This window comes from Zychaea mexicana, assembly GCF_025766255.1.
Source record: "Zychaea mexicana strain RSA 1403 chromosome Unknown BDB00scaffold_5, whole genome shotgun sequence".
Classification (NCBI taxonomy): domain Eukaryota; kingdom Fungi; phylum Mucoromycota; class Mucoromycetes; order Mucorales; family Lichtheimiaceae; genus Zychaea; species Zychaea mexicana.
Window position 1 is genome coordinate 16,059 of NW_026516668.1, and position 23,270 is coordinate 39,328.

The following is a 23,270-nucleotide window of genomic DNA, read 5'->3' on the forward strand; positions in this document are numbered from 1 at the left end:
TATGCGCGTGCTTCGCTACTTGTATCACACAACGCACCTCCTCTTCTTCTTTTCGCTCCTCACTCTCCTCCCACAATATCTCTATTATGAAAAATAATGCCCTGCCGTCATTTCGGCAACGTGGGCTTTCTCTCTCGAGCCTCAACGTACCACGACGATACCATCTCCCCATCATCTTATTACGAACATTATGTTTTATACCGTCGGTGCTGGGCACCTTATACAATACACAGCAAGCATGGGGCGTGCCAATACGAGATTCTGGTGGCGCTATAACATTAAAAAGCACAGAGAGTGATTACTGGGTTGCTAGTATATGGGTTAGTAAATCACCACACGTGATTGTACAGAATCAGTCGAGTGAAAGTTCAATAAATAACAATAACAACCTGATGCATTACATGTTATAGTGCGTACTAGCTGGTTATTGGAGTTGGATCTTGACGACGAGCATGATGAGACGATGGTTATATCATTACGAAATCAGCAATGCCATTGTACGATTATTAACACTGACGTTCGTCAACTGGTCGATTTCAGCGTTCGTGTGTTCGAAAATCGAATCGGATCGGCCCATTCGGATCTGGATGACGATTTGCCTGATACTTTTAATATCGAACGTGCTCAAACTTTGTTTTGGCACTAGCCCAAAATATCATCAAAAAACGGAGGATGTGCTACAGAGCCCTGTACGGATCAATCTTAAATCGACAGCTGTCAAAGTGTTGGTGCTGCCATTAACCGTCGTTACATTTTTGACCACGTTTGTCGCCTTGCAGCAACTGGACGGACTTCAATACACGACAAGCCAACTCATGATGCATCAACCTTTTGGATTAAATCATAATGATTTGTCTATTGCAACAACAACAACGGCAGCGATATCGTCGTCAACCATGCTCATCTTGATCATATCATCTTGGTCACCCGAGGCATTTGAACGACGGCAAATGCTGCGCAAAACGGATCTTAAGTTGGCAATGGATAGCAATAATAATAATAACAATGTCGCGTACCGGTTTGTCATTGGACAACCACCGTCAGCACGGTCGCAGATGCTTATGGGCCCACGGATTGAAAACGAGTCGGAAACGTATCGTGATATGTTGTTAGTGCCTGCATCAGATTTGCACACTGACAAGAGCCGAAAGGTGTTTGAGGCATTCCGGTGGTCACTGAAATTCAAGTATGATTACCTGGTCAAGTCGGATGATGATGTGTTTGTTCGTTGGGATACGGTAAAGAACGAATTGCGTGCGCTTGGTCGACAGTCCGCATATTGGAAGGGATTGGTATACAGGTATGTGGATCGAAAACAAAAGGATGGTGTAAACTATTAGGAGTGAGCATATGATGTTCATCAGAGATTATAACAGAAACATGGCGCCAGATGCTTTGGGTGTGGACAAGACCATCAATGCGGATTATCCCTTGCCTATTTTACCCTCATACACCTCAGGAACAATGTACATACTCTCTCAAGATGTTGTCAATCTTATTGTGGGGATCGACTCGCCGCAACGATTTGTATCAGCTGAAGAAAGAAATCTTGGTATTTGGTTATTCGGCTACAACATCAATCCTATCCACGATTACCGAGTGCAGGATGGCAGTGCTTGCGAGCAAAATCAAATTGCCAAACGGTTCAAAAACAAAAAACTGGGCGAAATGCAGACCATGTATGACAACATCATCAATGGACGTGAGCAATGCACGAGTCTGGACACCAGCACTTGTGGTCTGTGCTATCCATGTCGCGACAAAAAGGACGATTGGCGGGCTTCGAGCTTATCATGCGATCAGTTCAAAGGTGTCACTGACCGTCATTCATCCCCCTATCTCAAGGTGTCTGGGCCTGATGTCAAGGATACACTAGCACCTTCGGTGGTAGGTGAAAACGATGATTGGATTATTGACGGTCTGCTTTCGCAACGTACATCAAAATTCTCGGAGACAGATGATTGGCATTTACTGTACTGGGTGTGTTGGACGAGCGATCCATCAACGTTTACGGATCGACACTGGCGTGCTTTAGAATTGGTGTGGGTACATGAACCCCGTGCGGTCATTTTCATGATTTCCAACACGCTGCCCAAGGACTTTTTCCAAGACTACACCCATCACGGCTATGAGATCCACGTGGTTCACTTTAACAAGGAAAATCTGTTGAACTGGCACTGGTACTTTGGACCAGGCACATTGGACTGGTTGCGCGATTGGGATAAATGGGAAAACGGCAAGTTCTTTTACTGGCACTTGACGGATTATATTCGCTGTCTTTTATTGTACAACTATGGTGGCACCTACATGGATATGGATGCGTTGTGGATCCGCGTTCCACCAGACCACAATCTCGAGTTTATCGGCTCCGATTATTCAAGCCTGATCAGCGACCGCGAATGGACATTGGACGACGAAGGTCTGTATCTGCCACAAGGATTAATGCGCTTCAAGCGTGGTTGGGCTCTTTTCCGCGAAATGTGCGAGTCTGCATTCTCTTCTTACTCGTACGACCCTGAATGTTTCAATTGCCACGGTCCCAAGGCTATCACATCTTACGTTCGCGAGCATCGCGCTGCACTAGAACTGGCTGGCTTCACCATCTTGCCACGCGAAGTTTTGTATCCGGCCAGCTACTTGGAAATCCATCGATATTTGCTTGCCAATCCGCTCGCTGAGCAAGAACTCAAGACCAAGATTGTCGTCAACAGCTGGAACATCCATTTGTTTGGCAAAATGACAAACCATCTACCTATTGAAAAGGGTAGCTTGGTTGACCTGGTACTTCGCCGCTTTGATCTGGACATTCCACACCGTGATACGGCAACAAACAATGCTGTCATCAGTTCAACAGGTGCATGGACTGTCCCTATGCGACTTGTTGGACCTCGAAACTACATTTACCGATACATGTCGCCATTCACTCATATTCCCCAAGAATCCACCGACTCCCGTCGTCGCGCATTGCAACAACCTGCGGCAGGACGATTCCAAGGCCTTGATCGAATCTATGTACGTGGTGGACCGTCGGTTATAGACAAGGTACAAGTGACACTCGAGGTGGCGTTTGGTAAACTCAAAATCGGTGTACCAGCATCGCCGGATTTCATCAAGGATACAATCGAACTGAAGGATGCAAGTCAAAAAGATATCAACGTAATACTCAACAGCCTGGTCTATTCGCCAAGTCCATTATTAGCAGCAAATGGCGGACGAGACCGGATGAGTGTTTTGGTCGAGTACAGTGATGGTGAACGTGATGAGGTTTTAGTGGATGTCATTGTAGTAGAATCAGAGGAAGATGGGGAAATATAGTATATATGCGGGGAAAAGGGGAGGTAGAAACAAACAAAACAAACTATAAACAAAAATATATAGAAAAGAAGAGAAAAACAGTACATAATACATAAACAAGAATTGCGCCACTTTTTATGATGATGAATTCTATAAAGAAGAGAGCTAGAGTGATGGTTTGGAGAAATAGGAAGTGAAGAGTAGGTAGTATGGCCTCTGGCGTTTTGTCTTTTTAAGGAGTCGAGGGAAGTGCGCCGGCTTGTTCCAAGGCACTCTTGAGATCATCTAGCAGATCCTCGATGTCTTCAATACCAACACACAAACGGATTAAGTCTTCGGGAAACTCGCGCTCAGCACGAATGTGTGCAGGGATGGATGCGTGAGACATTCTGCATGGCATACTACAAAACGAAGCAACAGATGTTTTTGAGTTTACGGCTCCAAATGAACCTTATTTGCTACAACCATCCCCTTACCTGATCAAAGAGTTGACACAGCCGAAGGATACACTGATGCTCCACAGCTTTGCAGCCTCGACAATACGTTCGGAAAGAGCAATGTCACCGGTTTCAAAACTGAGAACGGCACCAGGACCGGTTGACATCTTCTTGTGCAGTTCATATTGAGGATGTTTGCGCGATCCAGGGAAATGCACCTTGAAGCCGTATTGTTCAAGGAACTCGTTGATGCGGATAGCATTGCTTTGCTGCTTGTCCATACGCACGGCCAATGTCTTGACACCACGCAGTAACAGCCATGAATCGAATGGACCCAAACCACAGCCAGTTGCATTAATGACATAGTACAATCGCTATAAGCAAATATAAATTAAACGGTTGTTAATGTTATCCAAAATGGCTGTCGTATTCTCGAATCCAAAGTTATCCTCCTCCTCCTTCTTACCTCCGCAACTGCTTCATCACGGGTTCCGATCACACCAGCCATGAGGTCGTGATGGCCGGCCAAGTACTTTGTAGCCGAGTGGTACGAGATGTCTGCGCCCAATTCCAAGGGACGTTGCAAGTAAGGAGACATCATGGTATTGTCGACGACGACAAGCGCGCCGGGGCACTTTTCATGCACGTACTGGGAGATAGTAGGAATATCGGCGATCTTGATCAAAGGGTTAGTGGGAGTTTCGAGCAATACGAGCTTGGTCTTTTCAGACAAGAACGGCAAGACAGACTCGGCCTTGGTGGTGTCCACATGGTGTGTCTTGATGTTTTGCGATTTGGCCAAGAACGACAGCAAGCGGTTGGTGCCGCCATACAAGTCGTTGCCTGCAACAATCTCGTCACCGGCCTGAACTAAGCGAGCAATGACATCGAGTGCGCCCATACCGCTGGTCACAGCATATGCTTTCTTAGCACCCATGATTTTGGCCAAGTGGTTTTCTAAGGTCATACAACTATGAGTTCTTCTGTTCCACTATCTACTTATTTTCCTCCATGTTGCAAAGGGGTTTACCAAGGTGAGTACGAGTGGGGTTGCCACTTCGCGAATAGTCATAGTCCCCACCGCCGCCAGCACCGGTCTGCTTGAATGTCGCTGACTGGTAGATTGGCACCGAGGCAGCGTGGTGAGGATCGTCAGGGTTGTCGACGGTGACCACTTCAGTGGCGAAACGGTAGCGCTTTTCTTTGATAGAGGCAGCAGGTGAAGGCAGTACGTCGGTCATTGTGTTGTGTCAAAAAAGGTTGAAAGAAAAAGAAAAAGGAAATAAACTAACTGGTAATTATATAAAAATAATGGCAGATAATCTATTGGGCGGCATGTCATGTCGCAAATCGAGTCATCTCCACACACCCTTTCATCGCTAACTCCGCACGGCTGGCGTGCTCTGTAACCAATCGCATAAAAGCTTGAAGTCGTCATTGATTTGATGCTGACGATCTTGAACAGATACAGGTTTACTTTATTTTCATATAGGCGCTGTCTAATTTTGTATGGCAGCTTATGGCAATATACTAACTGTATGCTATGCTTGAATTTTTTCACTTCGTTTCACATCGATCTCATATGCGACAAGTTTGAACGCAATCGAAATGTTAAGGACAATATCCGTCTCTCACATTTCAAGGCCACCTTGCTACTGCTAATAACTCTGATCCAGATGCTCACTGATATATATGAGAACTTTGCTTGGTAGTCGATTTTTTATTCAGTATGTACATTCTCCAATGCTTGCAGTTATGCTTCACCAGGTAATAAAGCACAGCAAGGATTAGGCTGCCTTGCCATAAGCCAGTACAGTTCTTGAAGCATAATGGATAGTCGCATAAAATGTTAGCATTCGCAACAGAAGGCTGGAAGAGCTTTTCGGCAGGCTTTCGTTTAAAGCATATCCTTCAAAGTTATGAGCAGGTGAGATGGTTAGCAGGCTGTCCCCTTCGTAGTTCTTGATGTCTCTAATTCTTCCACCTTTTCCTGTATAATGCTCATATACTTGAGCTAATGATCGCAGCTTCTTACGGGGTGTTCACCAACAGCTCATTCCATAGGTAAATAATGCTTTCTTAAACATAGGCTTGCTCTCTAAAGCAAGCTTACCGGGAAAAATTGAGCGCAAAGTTGTTTAGTGGTGGTTTGCTGTAGGATTGACACGGAAAATGTGAGGTAATACATGTTATTGAATATAGATGATGAGCACTTGTACGTCTTTGATCTTTTAGAGATTTTAAGTCGAAGTGTATTCCTGTAAGCACGGAACAACTCCATTCCAATAGGGTTGGTGTGAATAGATGATAATAGGTGGATGTACTTTAATAACGGCGTCGCAAAGAGCGACTATGTTGAAGATACTCCCTTTGCGTCCATGATCACAAACTTACAATTTTTTTGTCATTAAGCTAGTGATGACGGTAGGCTTAAGCAACGATTGGATTGTACTTTTCGATAGAAGCATGCTGCAAAAATAGCATATTGGCGCCCATGTTAGTTCTTCCCATGGCACGCACATCGACGTACGACCCTGTTGCTTTTATTAAGCCCGGTACCCTTCCTTCCCCATCATTCCCAACCGCGCTTCCCTATTGGTACCTTCTTTTATACCCTCGAAACCTCCTTGTAGCCGGCCTATGCATTGGGTTATGCTGACATCCAAAGCGTGTTGTGCTCGTCTATCCATAATAAGCGGGCTACAGCACAGTATCGGAGAGAATACACACCCCGCAAGATGAAATATAATTGCTGCAGGGTGACACAAGCCCTGCTGCATATTGACTTCTCGAGGACTGTGCGACTAATTGACTACTAACCTCCTCTCTTCTTTTCATCTATTGCCTTCTGTTGCGCCATTAGCGTCAGAAGCATCCCCGCAAGTCGCTGAAAATCAAGACTGCAACGTAAAGTCCCGCTGAACTACCTTTTTTGCTTTTCAGAACAGAAAGAAACTCTTGTTTTGCTGTCAGAACGTTGAATATTTTCTGGCGTTGCTCGCTTCTCGAAGGTTGTCCACCAATCTGAAAAGGAAGCAGCAACAACGTTGCTAGTGAGAATGGATTCTGACAATGGACAATAGTTTAATGCCTTGCTTTCACCGTGGTGTGGTACGTGAAGGGTGAACGGTCCAGCTACTGTATTGCTGTTCTTTCTTTCCCTGTTACCGTTGCTACAATACCTTATCTAACTAAAACCACGCCTTAATATTCGTCCACGAGTCGTATTAGAAATTTAAGTCCTTTTCTTCGCGGTCATACAACAACGTATACAATAATTTGAAAAAAGGGTTATTTTACCCTTAAAGGAACATGTAATGTGCCTTTATGGAAGTGCTGGAAGTAATGAAAGTACATCTTAAGCATTTTTGCGAGCTTATAGAGATATTTGTACGCAGAGATTGCAGGAGTTGCAGAATTGAGAAGCTCAAATATGGGTATACGAAGGTGCATATTCTGCTTTATTGATCAACGAAACCAGCAGTATCCGTAAAGGCAAATAGTGTGGTATATTGACTATTCTTTTGCTCGAGTAAATCAAGTGCTTCGGATGCTGTTTGCGGATGGTGGACATTTGGATCATCAGTTTTAAAATTCCCGCTAAATAGTAGATCAATTTCTTCTAAAGACTTGCCCTGAAAATCAAAAAGGAAAGAATGGATAGTGAGTCAACACGAAAGCAATATGATGACAAGCGTATTAATAACCTGAGTTTCGGGGAAAAATGCGTATACAATCACTGCAATAGCCAGGCAAAGGATACAGTAAATGACATAGATCCGCCACTGAATACTATGGAAGGCCAAGGGAGCTAGCTGGACAACACCAAAAGTGAAAAACCAGTTGCTTGCTGTGGTGATCCCCAGTGCTTTGGAACGGACACCTTGTGTGTATAATTCGGCTGGGTATATCCATCCCATGGGACCCCAAGTGCATCCGTAAATACCAAGAAAGAGGTAAAACATGACGAAGAATATAACTGAGCTTGCGCTGGGATTGTTTATCCTCACGCTTGTGTTTAGCTCACCCTGCTCTTGTATATAGTAAATCGGTTCCAAGGCAGACGCGTGGTAATTGTTTACACCAGCAACTGTCGCCATGGCAATCATGCACACACAACATCCTAAAGCACCCAAAATCATGGTTTTACGTCGACTCCAGCGGTCGATCTTCGTATGAGTAAGTATGAGCTCTGTTTAAACAGAAATTTCTTTCTTTCCTTGTCTATGCTTCATAGATTTAGTCTACGTACCCATACGACTGCTGGAATAGTAGCCACTACCATTACAAGTCCACTGATAGCATTGGCTATATAGGATATAAACCCGAAAAAGGTCATTAAGGTCTCATTTCATTGCCTCATCTTATCCAAGTGCTACACATTATTTTGTGCTCGTTCATTATTATATAAATACTCGTTAGTTACTACTTGCCAAAAAGAGCCGGCACATGTCCATTGACATCTGTCCTATGAAAGATAATGGGTGCATATAACCTATGTATAGCTTGATTAATCGTCTCCGCAATTTTTCAAAAACCATCCCATTACTTTTGAACCAGAAAGCATTTTTGTTTATAGGTTTCAAGAGAGGTAGATTGGAAGATCATATATAGTAACAAAGAAAGGAATTAGAGTTGCATACATGAGAGCGTTTGCACCTGTGAGCTGTTGAAATGCCTGAGCTAATATTCCGACCAGCAACCGCTGGAAGTTTCGATCTTCTCCATGACGAAATAGATACATGTACCCATTTCTCTTGTGCTTTTCTTCAAACATGATCGTCTGTTTGATTTCGGTAAATTCCATTTGGACGGTGGAATGCGCAGTCGTACCATCTCCGCGTATCAATGCAAGTGATTCCAATGCTTCTTGGTCACGATGTCTTTGCACTAGGTACCGAGGACTAGTATTTTAAGAAGATCAGATGATGTAAAATGTACAAGTAAGTTGCAAGATGATGAAAAAAGGGGAGACATTTAGCAAACAAACAATGATCAATAGTATTAGGAGTAGTTGAAAGCTTCCTTATTATCAGTAACCTTTGAGGTATAAAGACGAGGAATAATCCGAAAATAAGGGTAGGAATAAGCTGTATGCCTAACGGCAATCTAAAAGAACATTTGGCCTGATTATTTATCTCTTTGGTCATATAATACGCTCATTAACGTACGCAGTTTTCTTTTTTTCAAATACCTCCAAGACCTACTCCTCAAAAAGTTAGTGGAAGCGTAAGTCACCCAAAACGCAATAGATATCCCGAGAATAATACAGAATTGATGGATAGCGATCGCTCTACCACGAAGAAATGGTGGTGCGATTTCCGTAAGATCTGCATAGATTTATCATTATGATACGTTGGGCTTATTTACTTTAAGATTGAAGTTTGCTGTTATCGCTTACAGAGTGGAAGTGTCATGGATAGCATTCTATACAATAAACAGCATATACGATATGGCGTTAATTCCTTGGAGGATATTACTTGATTTCTTGTACGGGACGTAGAATATACATACCCAATTGAAAACCCGGTAATTGCTCGACCAGCATAAACCATGGATAAGTTGTTTGCTGCAACTAGCAAGAAGTCGCCTACAACGGTTATCATGGTGCAAATAATGGCCAACCCACGACGACCCAATATATCAGCTAGAGGACCTGAGAGAATAGCCCCAACAAAAGCGGCAGCCATCATGGTTGTAATGATGGCAATGTACACGTCCAAGGTCTGTGTGATTTCCAGTTTTTCGGTAAAGTTTGGCATAAGGATAACGCCTCCCATGACAACCAGGTTATATCCAAACTGTGTAGTTGTGGTTGACGCAAAAGACACAATTTATGTCAGAACAAAGGATTATTCCCCCAACCCACAACCTCTTTCCTTCCTTCAACCCCGTTCGCACTCGCACTACCGTTTGCCCCTTTGATAGGTGTGTTACACCGCATGAGAAAATCAAAAAACAAGGATGTTGCTGCAAGAGCACCCTGTTTATATAATTAATAAATTTACCAAGAAACCACCAAGCGACAGTGCACTATTAGAATATTATCATTGTCATGTACGAACTTTCTTAGTTTGGGCTCTGGTCACATTCAATTCTATATTGTACGTGCACGTATGGCAAAAATACAATCTTTTTTCATTTACGTGCAAATGAGTAACAATCGTACTTCTGTACTCATCGGAATTTTCAGTCGGCGTAATGGCATGACTGTTGTTAATTTGGAAAACTAGAAATTACGAATGGGGAGAAAAGGCGGAAAGAGTTCCAGAGAAGAAGAAGAAGCGCGTTCTCTCGCGTGTTAATTTTCAGAAAAAGACTCCACCAATAAAACGAAGAGTTAGTGCATGAAGCTCTGTTGTTATTAGCGAGCCGAGAGCCGCATCACAATTGTTCCTATTCTGGCCAACATGCTTACCTCCTCACAGAACACAGCAACGCATGCCAAACAAACATTGAGCAGCAGAGCCGATCAAGATTATATTTCCTAACATTACTTTTTTCTGCATGCTTCTGCTGCAGGTAGCGTACATAGCATGAACGACCTGAGTAATGACGATGTATTTTGCTCTGTTGTTTGCAGCACATGTCAATCTCCAAAGAGACTACTCCTGTGGCATTCACTATTCGCATGATACCACACTGCTCACAATAAATCAGGAATAGCAGCAGCAAAATCATCGGGCATTAAGTCGATAACTTCGTTACTTTCGTAACATAGAGTTATGATCCCTGTATTTCGCCAGCTCTAACCTGAATGTGCTATGTTGTGTACTGTACAGAGCCAGAAAGAACAACAACAATTTTAGCAGCAGATTTCTAACGAGACCCTCTAGTGGCTTTTCTTTTCTGCACACATATCCATAGTCTAGTCGTAGTGTCTTCCATTGGAAGAGTGAAGAAGAAGAAAAATGATGATGACGAAGATGTTGGGTGGCTACGAGAAAAAAAAAAGATCCGAATGCAAACCAGCAACGACATTAATGAGAAAAGAGGGTCAAATCTTAACAAGGCATGCATATAAAAACCGTTCATCGCGTTATTTCTTTTCTGTTTCTTCAGGTGTTTACGGAAGGGTCATCGTTTTTTTTTATTGTTTTCACTATTTCCTTTCTTGAAACGCCTTTTTTACTGTATCCTATCTTACCACATCATTACCAAGAAATCCTTCTCCTCCCCTTCCCCTGTTTCTTTCCCTCCCCCCGTCTCCTTCTGTTTACTTTTCATCATAGCTGAGAAATCGAACACGACATTTCAGATATAATCAAACTTTCTTTCTTTCACTGCACACCTTTTTTCTCTTCTCCTTTTCGTTGTTTTCATTAACAGTAACTCGACAACCCACAAAAATGCGATTGCTTCCATTGGCAACTACGGCATTTTTATTGACCGGATCTACCTTGTTATCCAGTGCACGGCCCACCACAGATCCTCGGACAGATGTCATTGTGAATGCATTTAAGCATGCCTGGAACGGATATCGCCAGCACGCATGGGGTCACGACGAGTTACGGCCATTGTCAAATGGTACATCCGATACGCGGTATGTAGAAGACTCCATATCTGCTAGTCCTAATACACATCACGACTAATTCAACTTTTTGCTATAACAATATAGTAATGGATGGGGTGGTAAGCATAAACTAACTTATTAGTAGAGATAAATTAAAAGACATGGCCAGCCAGCAACTACAACTAGGGATAATAGATAATAACGAAGCATTTGCAACGCGCGTGCACTGGTTATTTGGTTTGATCTTACCTAGCTTCCATTTTCGACGGCCTGGATACTATAATTATTATGGGTCTCGAAGAGGAATACCATCAAGCATTGGAACATGTCGAGAATGTCGACTGGAACTCAACCAAAGAACCGAGCAAGACTTTTGAGACCAACATTCGCTATCTAGGTGGTCTTTTGTCTGCATACGACTTGCGTCCAAATCCCATTTTTTTGGAAAAGGCCGTGGAGCTCGCTCAAAATGTGATTTTGCCTGCCTATGATACGCCTAATGGCATGCCGGCTGCCTATGTTGATGTCGCGACGTAAGAGTGTTTTAATGTAACTATTTCGTTTGCTCAAAAGAATAACTCACAAACAGGACCCATTAACATGATGTAGAGGCAAACCAACTAAAGGCAAAGAGTTGATTTTAGCAGAATTTGGATCACTTCAATTGGAAATGGTCCGACTCAGTCAGCTTACTGGTGATGAACGCTATGCAAAGATTGCCAATGATGTAGTCTATGCTATTGACAAGGTGCCTACTCCCTTCCCTGGCATTTATCCGATTATTTGGGATTTGGACACTTTTACACCTTCCAGTTGTAAGCTCTATATTTCTCACTTTCTTTCCAGAAAAAAAAAGAGTTGTTGTATTAGCAAATCGGGACTGTTGTTGAGTGCCTTTAGTGTAGTGCATGGCTTGAATCTTACCTTTTAACTTTCTAAAGCGTATATTACCATTGCTGGCGGTGGCGACAGCTACTACGAATACCTTTTGAAGACATATCTTCTTACAAACGGAGGAGAGGGACAACAATTGGACATGTGGAAAAAGTCAATAGCAAGCATGCAAACCTATTTGCGTTCAGAAACGAGTGGCAGCATGGTCTTTCTGGCTGAGATCAACGAAGACTACAAGTTGCTTCAAACAGGCGAATTGGTACGTAAAATCGTTACATTACATTATTAAGAGCAAGCTCTTCGATTGTCACTACCTAATGCATGTAACCAAATGACAACAACGGCAACTAACCCAGGATGATGTTTTGCCATTATCAGGTTTGCTTTATTCCCGGTAATATTCTATTAGGTGCTCGCTATTTGAACGATTCTGACTTGACAATCTTTGCTTCCGAGCTGATGAAGTCATGCTACGATACTTGGGCCGTCACTCCAACAGGCATTGCGCCAGAAACATGGAGTTGGATTGATAAGAGTCAAAACATTAGCAGCTATCCAGACGTCATGCAGCTCGCTATGCAGACTACCGGATATGTGCCCCAGGATGTCTCGTATGATCTTCGACCAGGTTAGTAAACGATGCAAGATGAACACCTTGATTTCTTTTGCCGATACAGAGAAGAACAACGACAACGTGGCTATAACATTATAAGCAACAGCCTAACTCAACAAAATTGCATGATTAGAAACATTGGAAAGTATCTTTTACTTTTATCGTCTAACAGGTGATCCCAAATACCAGGTAACGAAGAAATTTACATCCGACCGTTGCATATCCCCCAAGATCTCTTCGCCTTCTTCAACCCCTCGAAATCTTCTGGGGGAAACAAGGACAAAAATAGAGGTTTTTCCGGGCTTTGGAATGTTGCTTGGCAGATGCTAAGAATTTTTCTTTTCTCTCTATTTCGATATAGGATATGGCCTGGAAGATTTTTGAATCCATTGAGAAATATTGTAAAACCCCTTCGGGTTACAGTCGTATCGATGATGTCTCCAAAGCCGACGGTGTTCAAATCCTTGATTTTGAAGAAAGGTAAAGAAGAACGAACCATTTCAAGTTGCAACGGACGTGTGTGTGTGGCAAAAGAACAATAGCAATCATTCTAAACACATCTATCCTTATCGGTGGACCCATTAACTTATGTAGCTACTTCTTTGCCGAAACGTTGAAATATTTGTACTTGATTTTTGCCGATCCCAATGTCATGTCTTTGGATGAATGGGTTTTCAGTACAGAGGCCCACCCTTTCAAATTAAACAAGCCCATCAAGGTGCAAGCACAATTTTAGATGCGTACTTCCTTAACATTTTAGACTTATTCGTTTTCTTTTCCCTGTTTCTTCTTCTTCGTTGTTTCGCCCCTCCTGCCCACACATCCCAGTACTGATTACAAAAGACACCCTTACCATTCTGGGCAACAGTGGCTGGAATACAAGATATACATACTACTTACACTTGTTTATACGTATGATTGATATACTCAATTAAATATATCTAAAATGGTTACTTGTATGAATACGTGGTTGACCGGTTTGTTTTGCTTTGAATGAATGAATATGAGGGAAATAAGAAGGATCTTGTGATGATGGTATTATGTATACTCCAAAATACATAGAACAAAGTATAAATTACATGTAGCAGTTCTACATACATGCTACTACTATTACTGCTACTACAAACTGCCTAATATGATACTAGATCATAAGGTCATTGACATTGTGTTCAATAAAAATTTCTGTTCCTTTTGAAGGAATACCGTTGCATACGACAAACAAATATCCGGAGCCAGGAGGGAATATATTAGCCGTGGGTGGTGCCTCAATACGAATGGATTGAAGATCATCCGCGATTGTGTGTCGCAAGACGACATAGCGCTGCGACATATGCATAGAATGAGTGCTGAAACCTTGGCGCAACAGCGCAACCTTGATGTCAGGGTCGCTTCCAGATTGGGCGAGCTCACCCAGATTGATTAATATGTCAAACCACTCCTTGTAAATGACAACCCGTGGCACGTGGGAGATCAAAGGTCGAGTGGCCGATTTGAAAAGGTATGGCGGCGAGAAATACTCAACGCGGAATTCTGTTGGGTACTCGGCGGTGACATTGCTAGGATTGTTGTTGTTTGAACCGGCAATCCATACGCGGCCATCGGGCAGGGTCAGTGCGACGGAATGGTACATGCGCGCAATATCGGTATTGGCCAAGCCTTGAGTCCAGCGCTTGTTCACAGGTTTATCGGGATCGTAAATTAGTGGATCAAATGTGGGATCATGATTACGGTTGTTGTATCCTAAAGTGAAAAAATGACCCTTATTTTAGGTTTCTTTTTTTTTCCAGCTTTGGATATGAACAGCGGGTGTTTGTATCGTTTTGAACTTACCTGCCCACCCACGTTGACAGCCATTGACCCAAAATATTGTACCATCTGGCAAAAACACACCGTCCGGCATTAATCGTTTATGAACAAACGTCTCCATCTCCCATTGTGGATCCTCATCATCGAGATTGATGCGGCCGCACGTATCGTCCGCAACAGAGTTCTTATCCATCTTTTCGGATCCACCGCAGATCAAAATTTCAACCTTGTAATCGTTAGCTGGATCGAGGGGTAACATGACAGCGCCACTCGTCAATGGGTATGAGCGTGGGACACCAGGTAAATCGGGAAGCTTCTTGACGACTTCATGCTTTTTATAATCGTAGATGATCGATTGTTGGTTGGCGAAAATGAAGAGGTTGCCGTCGGGTAACACAAAGACAAAGGCGTATCTATTTAGGAAGTAGCAAACATTGAATGGTGTGCATATTTTTTGGATCAGAATTGAAATGCTTTCGTTATGTTTTCTATTCGAGTTCATAAATGAAAAAGAGCTTGAACTTACAGATTGTATGGCATAGTTTCTACGAGGAACGGAAAATCAATGGGTCCTTCTTCCTGTGGTGGCCAAAATTCGTATGATGGGACGTTGATTTCATCCCTATTGACGGCTGCAGGCACTGTCGAGCCTCCGAGGATAAACAGATTGCCTTCTGGCAATTGTTCAACGGTTGGATACCACCGATTACTGGCCATGCGTGTGTTTGGTAATTCATATTCGCGCCATTGGCATGAATCGTCCAGGCATGGATCAAAAAGACGAATGGATTTGTATCCAGCAGCTACTTTCCAGGTACGACCAGTCAATTCACCACCGCCAGTGCTGATTAACGTTCCGTTGCTTAAGAAACCGCCTGCAGAACAAAAAGAGTTGGTATCCAGAGGCAACACTCGATACTCGTCCGTGTCTAAGAAGTATTGGGCTGAATATGCGCTTTGGCCCGAATCGTATTTGGCTTCGTTCCATTCAGCTTTTTAATATAAGGAGAACTAGTTAGTGCCGAGGATAGACAACCAATGCTTCCTGCTGCTGAGCTCGTTCAAAATAAACTAGCCAAAAAAAAGTACGTACCTTTGTCAATGATCACAATGCTCTTTTCACTATCAAAAAGACCGCAAAAACGCTCAGTTAGTTTGGTAGAATTAGAAACGTGTCTCATCCGTGATTTGAAATCGTGAATGGATTACGAGAATTTCACTGAAAGGACAGAATTTCAAAATTTACTTTAACAAGACTGCGTGCATAGCCGACACACCAGTTCGCCCCTTTTGCTCCATTTTGCCAGTAGATGCATAGTTTGACATAAATTCTTGCGATTGCGTCCAGTAAAAAGGTGAATAAGATTCTTCTTGAGCATGAGCTGTGAGGCTGATGCTGGCGATCAGTGCCAATGGTAGTAGGCCAGTGGATCGCATATTTTATGTTGGTGTTGCAGTACGAGAAGAAAAGAGAAACTTAGGAAGGGCCTTATATTCCATACAGGGCGATCAGAAAAAGTAAAAATAGGCCCTAATCTGTATGAGAATTCGGGACATATGCTGTCAACCCCTCTTTCTCTTCTCTCTAATAACTTTACCTTCACCCAAACAACAGCACTATTAATTATATTCCATTCAATTGGCCTGCAGCTGCGTGAGCGAGTGGATGGTTATTCGGCTGTACGTAAGGTAAACTCTTCTGATATGTTTGATATCCTGGGTTTTTTACGAGGTTTCTACCAGATTGGGTCATATTGCCTACCATTACTGGGCAACTGTCCAAGCCTCGTCAAAACGAGACCACGTGTTTTGTAAGAATTTGTAGTTATGCCTTTGATTAACTGCACACATAAAGTTAATACCTGTTAAGCCACTTCACCAACTCTCACTTGGTAGCAGCTACCCACGCTGACTCTAATCAATGCGTAGGTAAGGTACCTTGTTGAAATTTCTCTCTGGAAAACGATTGAATTGAAAGGATGTTGATGGCTGCAAGAAGGTAGCTACCTTATAGTAAATACTGTTGTCAAACCAATGTAGCAGCCTTTTGCAACTCAATTCGCAGGCTCATGCATAATAACAATGGCGGATTCGTGTTACACAGATCCAGCAACTATTACGACTACTCTACCTGTGGCGGATACTTGCGCTTGATACAGGTATTTGTTTCGAGTCTTATGCTGGTGTCATGGAACAGAACAAAAATGACACCTCGCAATAAAAACGTCTCAGTTATCCGGCATAGCGTGCGATAAGTCAACATTATCTGATTCTCATTAGTGTCATAAAAAGCGTTAAATTTTATCGCAAGAAAAAAGGGAACCATATTCTCAGACATCAAAACAGCTACTACTGGGTTTGATGCCAGCTCTACTCCTTGAGTAAGAGAAGCACAAGACACACAACAGATTCGTCATTCCATTTACTGCCTTATTGATGTCAATCTATATTACGTTGCTTACAACGGAAATAGTAAGATGCATACGGAAATACAAACGATTACGTGGGACAATATTAGCCTCTTTTGGATGTGATCAGTTTCCCCACACCTTTTTGCCTAGCAATAAATAAAAACCCTGTAATTCTATTTCTCTTTTCTCACATTTTCCCTTCCTTTTCTATCAAACTATATCTCACATAATGGATCTTACAACAGTGCCCCAAAAACTAAGCGCTTCAGCTACTAAGGTTATTAAACTATTCACAAAGGTCAAACAAGAGGATCTCAAAAAGGCAGGCACGGTTACTTTATTTACACTGGCAACCTATCTCATAGCTCTGGTGAGTCTCTGTATCTTTATAACTCCTTTGCAAAAAAAAAAGGCGGGCTTTTATACAGATGCTGTATCAGCTTGCTTTTCTAAATAATGGTTGATGCTAATATGTACGCACACTGCGAAATAGAAACTACATGATGCTTTCCTTGGTCCTCTTTCCGGTCTTCCTGGTCCGCTTGGCCTAAAATTTTACGACATGATTTATGCAAGGGGCTTTGCAGACCCACCGGGAGGAGCGTAAGCAGTACTCTGTTGTTACACGAGTGTCTCTTTTAAGCTACATAATGACACATGTTTTTTGCACCATACTTTCTTTCCTTCAAATCATCGTTCTCCTTTGACGACGTTTAATGTAGCTGGAAAAAATTTAAATTTTGGCAAGAAAAGTATGGTGATATTGTTCGACTGGGCCCAACTACAGTCTCTATTTCGGACAAGCATATGATAAGACAAGTACTTTTGAAAGATGATCTACCCAAAGGCCCTCGCTATGAAGGGTTATCCAGTAAGTGCTATGGCGTAGTACAGATGAACGAGGGCTGTTATGTTCACATATACATTGCTACAACGTGGGGTATGTACCTCTATGCTGGTCATATTAACCAAAGAAGAATAGAATTCAGTATTACGTTATTCAGCGCTGTTGATAAAAACTTTCATAAGCAACGAGTAAGTAACGTTGATAATTAGAATCAGCCTTCTTTTCATGGTACACGACGTGTAGATAACATTATAATTTACCATTTCTTCTTATCCTCAATACCACGCATAATATAGCGTCGTATCGTTTCTCCTGCGTTTTCCGTGAAATATGTCAATTCACTCGAGCATTATATGCTGGCAATGATTCAGGCATTTATCGAACGTATCGATAGTGACATTGAAGCAACTCTAACCTCCGAGGAGGACGGTTACGGTCAAGTTGATATTTGGAAGCTGCTTGCTTATCTTGCACTGGATATCATTGGCGAAACCGCATTTGGCCAAACATTCCATATGTTGGAAACCAATGATCACATGGTTCCACGTACCATTACTACGAATCTACAGCTTGCAGCTTCTGTAAGATTGATTTATTACCGATTTACGTACATTCATGCATACCTTTTATATAATACTAAAAGCAGATTACTTCTTTTGTATATAGCTTGCTGCCCGGCCCTATACTGTCATGCTTAAATCGATGTTTTCCTTGGGAAAACTAGTCGAGTCGAATAAAAAACTAAGAGATGTGCGTAAATTTCAAAGAGAAATGATTTGCTTTTTCATAGTGGTATATTACATCTTTTAACATACATTTTTAGTTTATGGGCAAAATTATTGTGGAACGACTTCAGGGCGGGCCGGATGCTCGTAGAGACGACGTCCTACAAATTTTAATCGACACTCAACAGGCAAACGATGCAAAAGATCGCATGACAGCTGAAGCAATTGCACAAGAGACCATCCTATTTCTTGTCGCTGGCTCTGATACAACGAGTAACACGACGGGATTTGCCGTTATTGAATTGCTGAAAAACCCACATGTGTTTACCAAGTTACGCGCTGAAATCGACAACGTCCAGTTACGGCCTGACCAGAAATTGCTTGAACACGATCAAGTAAAAAAACTTCCCTATCTAAATGCCGTGATTAATGAGAACCTGCGATTGAATCCTATCGATGTTGATTGTCTCGAGAGACGTGCTGACAGAGACATGGTTCTTGATGGCCGTCTTTTCGTGCCTAAGAATGTGAGTACAATCTACAACATGTACCAGCATATATAGCTAATAAGGTTTTGAACAGCAACAAAAATTGAAGACACGTTGCTTTCTTCCCACATACACTATACCAATCATTATTACAAACTAATCATATATGCTATTTTTTACACGTTTATGCAGACCATCATTTTGTCCAATGTTTATTGCGCCCACCTTGATCCCAAATACTGGCCTGAGCCCACAAAATTTAAACCTGAGCGTTGGTTGGAAGGATCTCAAATTCCAGCAGATACTGAAGCATTCTATCCTTTCAGCATTGGGTAATTTTTTTTACATCATCAGCATGCTACACAGTGCTCTGCATCACGGCTGCATTTTTTACTCACAAACGTAGAATATTTTAGGACACGGAACTGTATCGGTAAAGGATTTGCGCAACAACAAATACGATTGTCTCTTTCCAACCTCGTTCGCTTTTACGATTTTAAAGCTATTCCTGCAGAGATGAATCAATCCGACGACCGGGTATCATTCATTACTTGGACGTTGAAGAGCAATAGCTTTAAGATACTCATGAAACGTCGTTGTAGAGAGTGAAGAATATACATTATGTATATCAAATGTATCATAGTAAGCTAGTAAAGGTATATCTTATTTACAGAAGCCTAGTAGCCGTGTATATTTGTCAAGCTTGCAAACTGAATAATTGTTACTGTATTCAAATAAAATGCCAACACGGGAAACAGGTGCTTTAGATGATTTCCGTGTTTGGAACAGTTTGCAATGAATTGCTATTTTTTATGTGCTGCCAATTATTAAAAAAATTTGTAACTTGATTTAGTTGCGATAATACACTAGGTAATACTGTATTGTCTCATTTTGTCACACCTCTAAAACCTTTTTACGCGTGCCGCCTATAAATACAGTAATTGGCAAAACTGGAAACAAGTGATAGCACAAAAGGCTCGGCAGCAGCCCTTTTATATTGTCGACTTTGAAGACTTTATCGAGCGCTTGTTTAAAAAAAACTCTTTGAGCACTCTTTTAGGTCGTATAGACCCTGGCATTGTTGACTGCAATTATTAGCCTGTTAAACATTAATGTATATCACACTTGTCAGTAGGATAATTTCTTCATGTGTACGTTCATGAAATCGAGAGCACAGTAAGTACCGTAGGGACTTGGGAATACAAATGGCTTCAATAATTCATGAAAGCCATTTTTGTGCAATCTTCAAACTTGTTTTTCGATCGTATACTCATATTCATTTGCTTTTTGCCGTGCTTTCCTTACGCCGTTGTGGCAACACTTTTCTCGTATCTAAGCCTAGGAATACTTAGCCTATACGAGTATCCGCCGCGAATGGTACAGTACAACCGTATTTCTCATACGCCTAGCAAGCTTTCCGAGACGTACGCTTTATTCCACGACATTTATAAACTGTCAACTACCGAGGAGAATGCAGCCTTGGTAGACACTTTAGAAATGTAGTATTCATCGCGTTTACGTATCAATTTTGAGCGCCATGGTGCAAAATTTTATACTTTGGGGGCGCGATCCAAATTAGTCAATGAGTATGATATAAATGAGCTTGCATGTCTTGTAACTAAATGGATATAAACATAATCGATATATTAGCATATTCACCCTGAAACCACGGTGCTAATCAGGAAGCAGCAAATGAGTTTTTCGCGCTTTTGCAACAACTGGCGTTGTCCCAGCTCATCCATTCAAATATGCAAGATGACATGTCCGGAATATTCCATCTACGATGTGCTTATTGTATGTCCCAAGCTTACCCAAGCTACCATAGCGGTTTGAGATGAAGATGATTCATACGGACTTGACAGCATAGTCTCACACTCGCCAGATTATTTGTTTCCGGTAGGTGTATATTTGCGCATCAAGCACATCATATAACCATCGGATACGGGTTGACTCGATCTTACAACACTGCCCCAACCTACTTTATATGATAGCACCAATGTTTTGCATGACACTTCTCAGGCATTACTACAACCGCACCCTACAAGCTCAATTTTTTTAAACAAAATTACGGAGCTTTTCCTGTTGGCTTCAACCATCTCATAAACTGGTGCTCCAAGCTCAAGTGACTTAATAAACAATGGCTATACTACGACGTACCGCACACTATGATGGAGAATAACCTCATTAGTCGACACAACGCCGACAATAATGATCACTGCAAAAGCACCAACAGTAGCATCGGAAATGTCCATCACACTTGCCGTAACGGCGAACTCACTCAACTTGGCATTTACGTTAAGACTACGGCCATTTTAAATTATTTCCCAATTCTTTACAAAAATCATCACAGACTGGAATACCTGAACCTGGCACAAAAGCCAATGCAAGTGAATCATTTAAGGTATTGATTATGCGACGGTTCTACCAGCGGAGGCGATGTATCCAGTCTCAGCTGTTTTGCTCGCTTCAGTGATGTTTTCAACTCCACACTGATCCTCGACGTATTCGAATGCGGAACTTCCTCGACCATCGTATTGCTTAATCACTGCCCGCTCTTGTTACCCTTGTTCGGTTAGCCCAGGACGATATAAGAATTGTCATATCTGAGCTCGTATTTCCTCACACGGTAAAATTATTACACCGGTTGCACCTGAACGGCAGGTCTATTCGCGACAAAAATCGAAAAATGAACGCAATGTATACCACGTCTCCTGCTTTGGAAGAGCTCAACATTGATTCTTTCGGACGGCTCTTCGAGAAAGGAGCATGGTGCAGCGTATTTAGCAACCAAAAAGCCTATGTATAGGGTACTTTAGCGCTATATACTCGAAATGCACAAAGGGATGACGAGTGAACAAGGTAATAAATGGAGCAACGAATCACGCGCAAAAGTGATAAAAGTTGTAGGAAGTCATCGTTTGTAGTGTTATTCTTCTGATCGTCCAAATGGATCCTGAACGCTGCTTAAAAAGAACGTAGAATCGCACAAAAACAAACGAACCTATTAACTTTGTCAGCAGCAATAAAAAACAATGAAGGATGAGTCAGCTTCACTAGCGGCAGCGTCCTCTTATCTGCGGCAGCACATACTTGGGAATGGAAGATGGTACCTTACCAGCAGCAGTATGATTTCGGTATGGAGGGAGAGGAGGTCACACGGCGTAGTTCAGAGAACTGTTGGCGGATGGCGAAAACGGTAGAGCAATAGTTGACGAGCACGGTTCAAAATGAAAGATGCGATGGGATTAAGTGTGTTTTGTCTATGCCCGCACACGCACAACGTTATTTACCAGATTACCACACATACAGCCAGAAGGTACTAATGAAATGAATTTGTCTGTGAACTACGCTATATACACACGCTGTTTGCCTTGTTGGCTGAAGGACTGTAAACTGGCTGCTGGGTGGATCGTGTTTTGAACATTCACTGATGGTGAATGTCTACCTTGTCAGTCACGCCTATTTCCGGCATTTACTGCTCGCAGAAAAGCGCTTCTTCCGTGAATCTACATGCTCATTCGCATTCGTGTCTTTGTCTTCGCTTGACACGGTGCCGTGCACGGACCCTCTCACAAACAAGCGGCGACAACATCGGAGGTACAGCAGCCCATGGTGAGAGACACGTACCACTACCGCCGAAGCACGCTTGTCTTGACCACCAAGTATACCACTCCTTTCATTTCCTTTGGTGCTGTATGTTTTGTTATGCCATAGTGGGCAACCCACAAGTTGATACGCAACCCGTTATCTGGGCCAATGAGAATTCACGGGGATTTGAAGTCCCGAACGAGAAAAATGTCTATATAAAGCGAGCAATTTCGCCTTTCTTTTTTCTCTTCTCTTCAGTTCGTTTTGGTACAGCTTTGGTCTGTAGTACAGATGCACTGCTCTGTGCCATGATCGGGTCATATGCTTGTGCTGGCGATTGTCAAGAGGATTCTGAGGATTGGCTGGATTCAGTGGTCCGCTCGGAGGAAATCTTTTGCAATGTACCAGTGGGAATGTGGACACGTACCTTCGGGTATGTGGTGGGATAATTAAAACGAACTTTTTATTTTTTATTAAACACAAATAAACAAAATGATAAACAAAATAAAACAATCTTTTTCTTTTCGCACTCTTCTCATAAACGTTTTGCCGCTTTATTTATTTTTTTTGCTTTGCCTTTTTTTCGTGTGCTTGACAAGTTCCTTAGTTTTTTGCCCACCCACAGCTCTGTACTAAACAAAGCGGGGAACAATC

At 42.3% G+C, this 23,270-nt stretch overlaps 6 protein-coding genes across 6 annotated transcripts; 3 read left to right on the forward strand and 3 right to left on the reverse strand.

The window, feature by feature from the left end:
- Positions 1–86: 86 nt before the first annotated feature.
- On the forward strand, positions 87–3,315 carry BDB00DRAFT_755109 (galactosyltransferase-domain-containing protein; the record flags this gene model as incomplete). The annotated part of the gene is made up of 3 exons (XM_053118811.1): positions 87–320; positions 411–1,300; positions 1,377–3,315. 3 exons carry the CDS (start codon positions 87–89, stop codon positions 3,313–3,315), a joined length of 3,063 nt encoding a protein of 1,020 aa, XP_052984542.1.
- Positions 3,316–3,526: 211 nt separating this feature from the next.
- On the reverse strand, positions 3,527–4,972 carry BDB00DRAFT_783919 (cystathionine beta-lyase; the record flags this gene model as incomplete). Its single annotated transcript, XM_053120424.1, has 4 exons — positions 3,527–3,695; positions 3,771–4,105; positions 4,198–4,688; positions 4,762–4,972. 4 exons carry the CDS (start codon positions 4,970–4,972, stop codon positions 3,527–3,529), a joined length of 1,206 nt encoding a protein of 401 aa, XP_052984543.1.
- A 2,196-nt stretch (positions 4,973–7,168) lies between these two features.
- BDB00DRAFT_799663 (general substrate transporter) lies at positions 7,169–10,126 on the reverse strand. The gene is made up of 11 exons (XM_053121713.1): positions 9,878–10,126; positions 9,740–9,764; positions 9,246–9,532; positions 9,133–9,158; positions 8,926–9,061; positions 8,772–8,840; positions 8,375–8,635; positions 8,165–8,226; positions 7,984–8,039; positions 7,439–7,900; positions 7,169–7,366 (listed from the first exon to the last, which is right to left on the reverse strand). The coding sequence occupies exons 1-11, from the start codon at positions 9,937–9,939 to the stop codon at positions 7,193–7,195; spliced, it is 1,620 nt and encodes a 539-aa protein (XP_052984544.1). The 5' UTR covers positions 9,940–10,126; the 3' UTR covers positions 7,169–7,192.
- A 954-nt stretch (positions 10,127–11,080) lies between these two features.
- On the forward strand, positions 11,081–13,487 carry BDB00DRAFT_867444 (glycoside hydrolase; the record flags this gene model as incomplete). The annotated part of the gene is made up of 9 exons (XM_053126340.1): positions 11,081–11,274; positions 11,350–11,363; positions 11,498–11,777; positions 11,854–12,059; positions 12,186–12,397; positions 12,517–12,766; positions 12,885–12,940; positions 13,113–13,231; positions 13,346–13,487. 9 exons carry the CDS (start codon positions 11,081–11,083, stop codon positions 13,485–13,487), a joined length of 1,473 nt encoding a protein of 490 aa, XP_052984545.1.
- Positions 13,488–13,850: 363 nt separating this feature from the next.
- On the reverse strand, positions 13,851–16,070 carry BDB00DRAFT_968613 (glyoxal oxidase N-terminus-domain-containing protein). Its single transcript, XM_053129824.1, has 5 exons — positions 15,804–16,070; positions 15,651–15,679; positions 15,084–15,549; positions 14,582–14,970; positions 13,851–14,491 (listed from the first exon to the last, which is right to left on the reverse strand). The coding sequence occupies exons 1-5, from the start codon at positions 15,992–15,994 to the stop codon at positions 13,893–13,895; spliced, it is 1,674 nt and encodes a 557-aa protein (XP_052984546.1). The 5' UTR covers positions 15,995–16,070; the 3' UTR covers positions 13,851–13,892.
- A 1,098-nt stretch (positions 16,071–17,168) lies between these two features.
- BDB00DRAFT_925090 (cytochrome P450) lies at positions 17,169–19,637 on the forward strand (the record flags this gene model as incomplete). Its single annotated transcript, XM_053128798.1, has 9 exons — positions 17,169–17,338; positions 17,462–17,571; positions 17,691–17,839; positions 17,951–18,003; positions 18,112–18,396; positions 18,482–18,565; positions 18,639–19,067; positions 19,221–19,360; positions 19,445–19,637. The coding sequence occupies exons 1-9, from the start codon at positions 17,198–17,200 to the stop codon at positions 19,635–19,637; spliced, it is 1,584 nt and encodes a 527-aa protein (XP_052984547.1). The 5' UTR covers positions 17,169–17,197.
- Between the last annotated feature and the right edge of the window lie 3,633 nt (positions 19,638–23,270).

Coding starts and splice junctions, on each gene's coding strand:
- BDB00DRAFT_968613 (XM_053129824.1), bottom strand. CDS start 15,994: ATGCGATCCACTGGCCTACTACCATTGGCACTGATCGCCAGCATCAGC. Junction 15,680..15,803: donor ATGCACGCAGTCTTGTTAAA/GTAAATTTTGAA, acceptor TCTTTTTGATAG/TGAAAAGAGCATTGTGATCA. Junction 15,550..15,650: donor CATTGTGATCATTGACAAAG/GTACGTACTTTT, acceptor TATATTAAAAAG/CTGAATGGAACGAAGCCAAA.
- BDB00DRAFT_799663 (XM_053121713.1), bottom strand. CDS start 9,939: ATGCCATTACGCCGACTGAAAATTCCGATGAGTACAGAAGTACGATTG. Junction 9,159..9,245: donor ATTACCGGGTTTTCAATTGG/GTATGTATATTC, acceptor TTTATTGTATAG/AATGCTATCCATGACACTTC. Junction 7,901..7,983: donor CTATTCCAGCAGTCGTATGG/GTACGTAGACTA, acceptor ACTCATACGAAG/ATCGACCGCTGGAGTCGACG.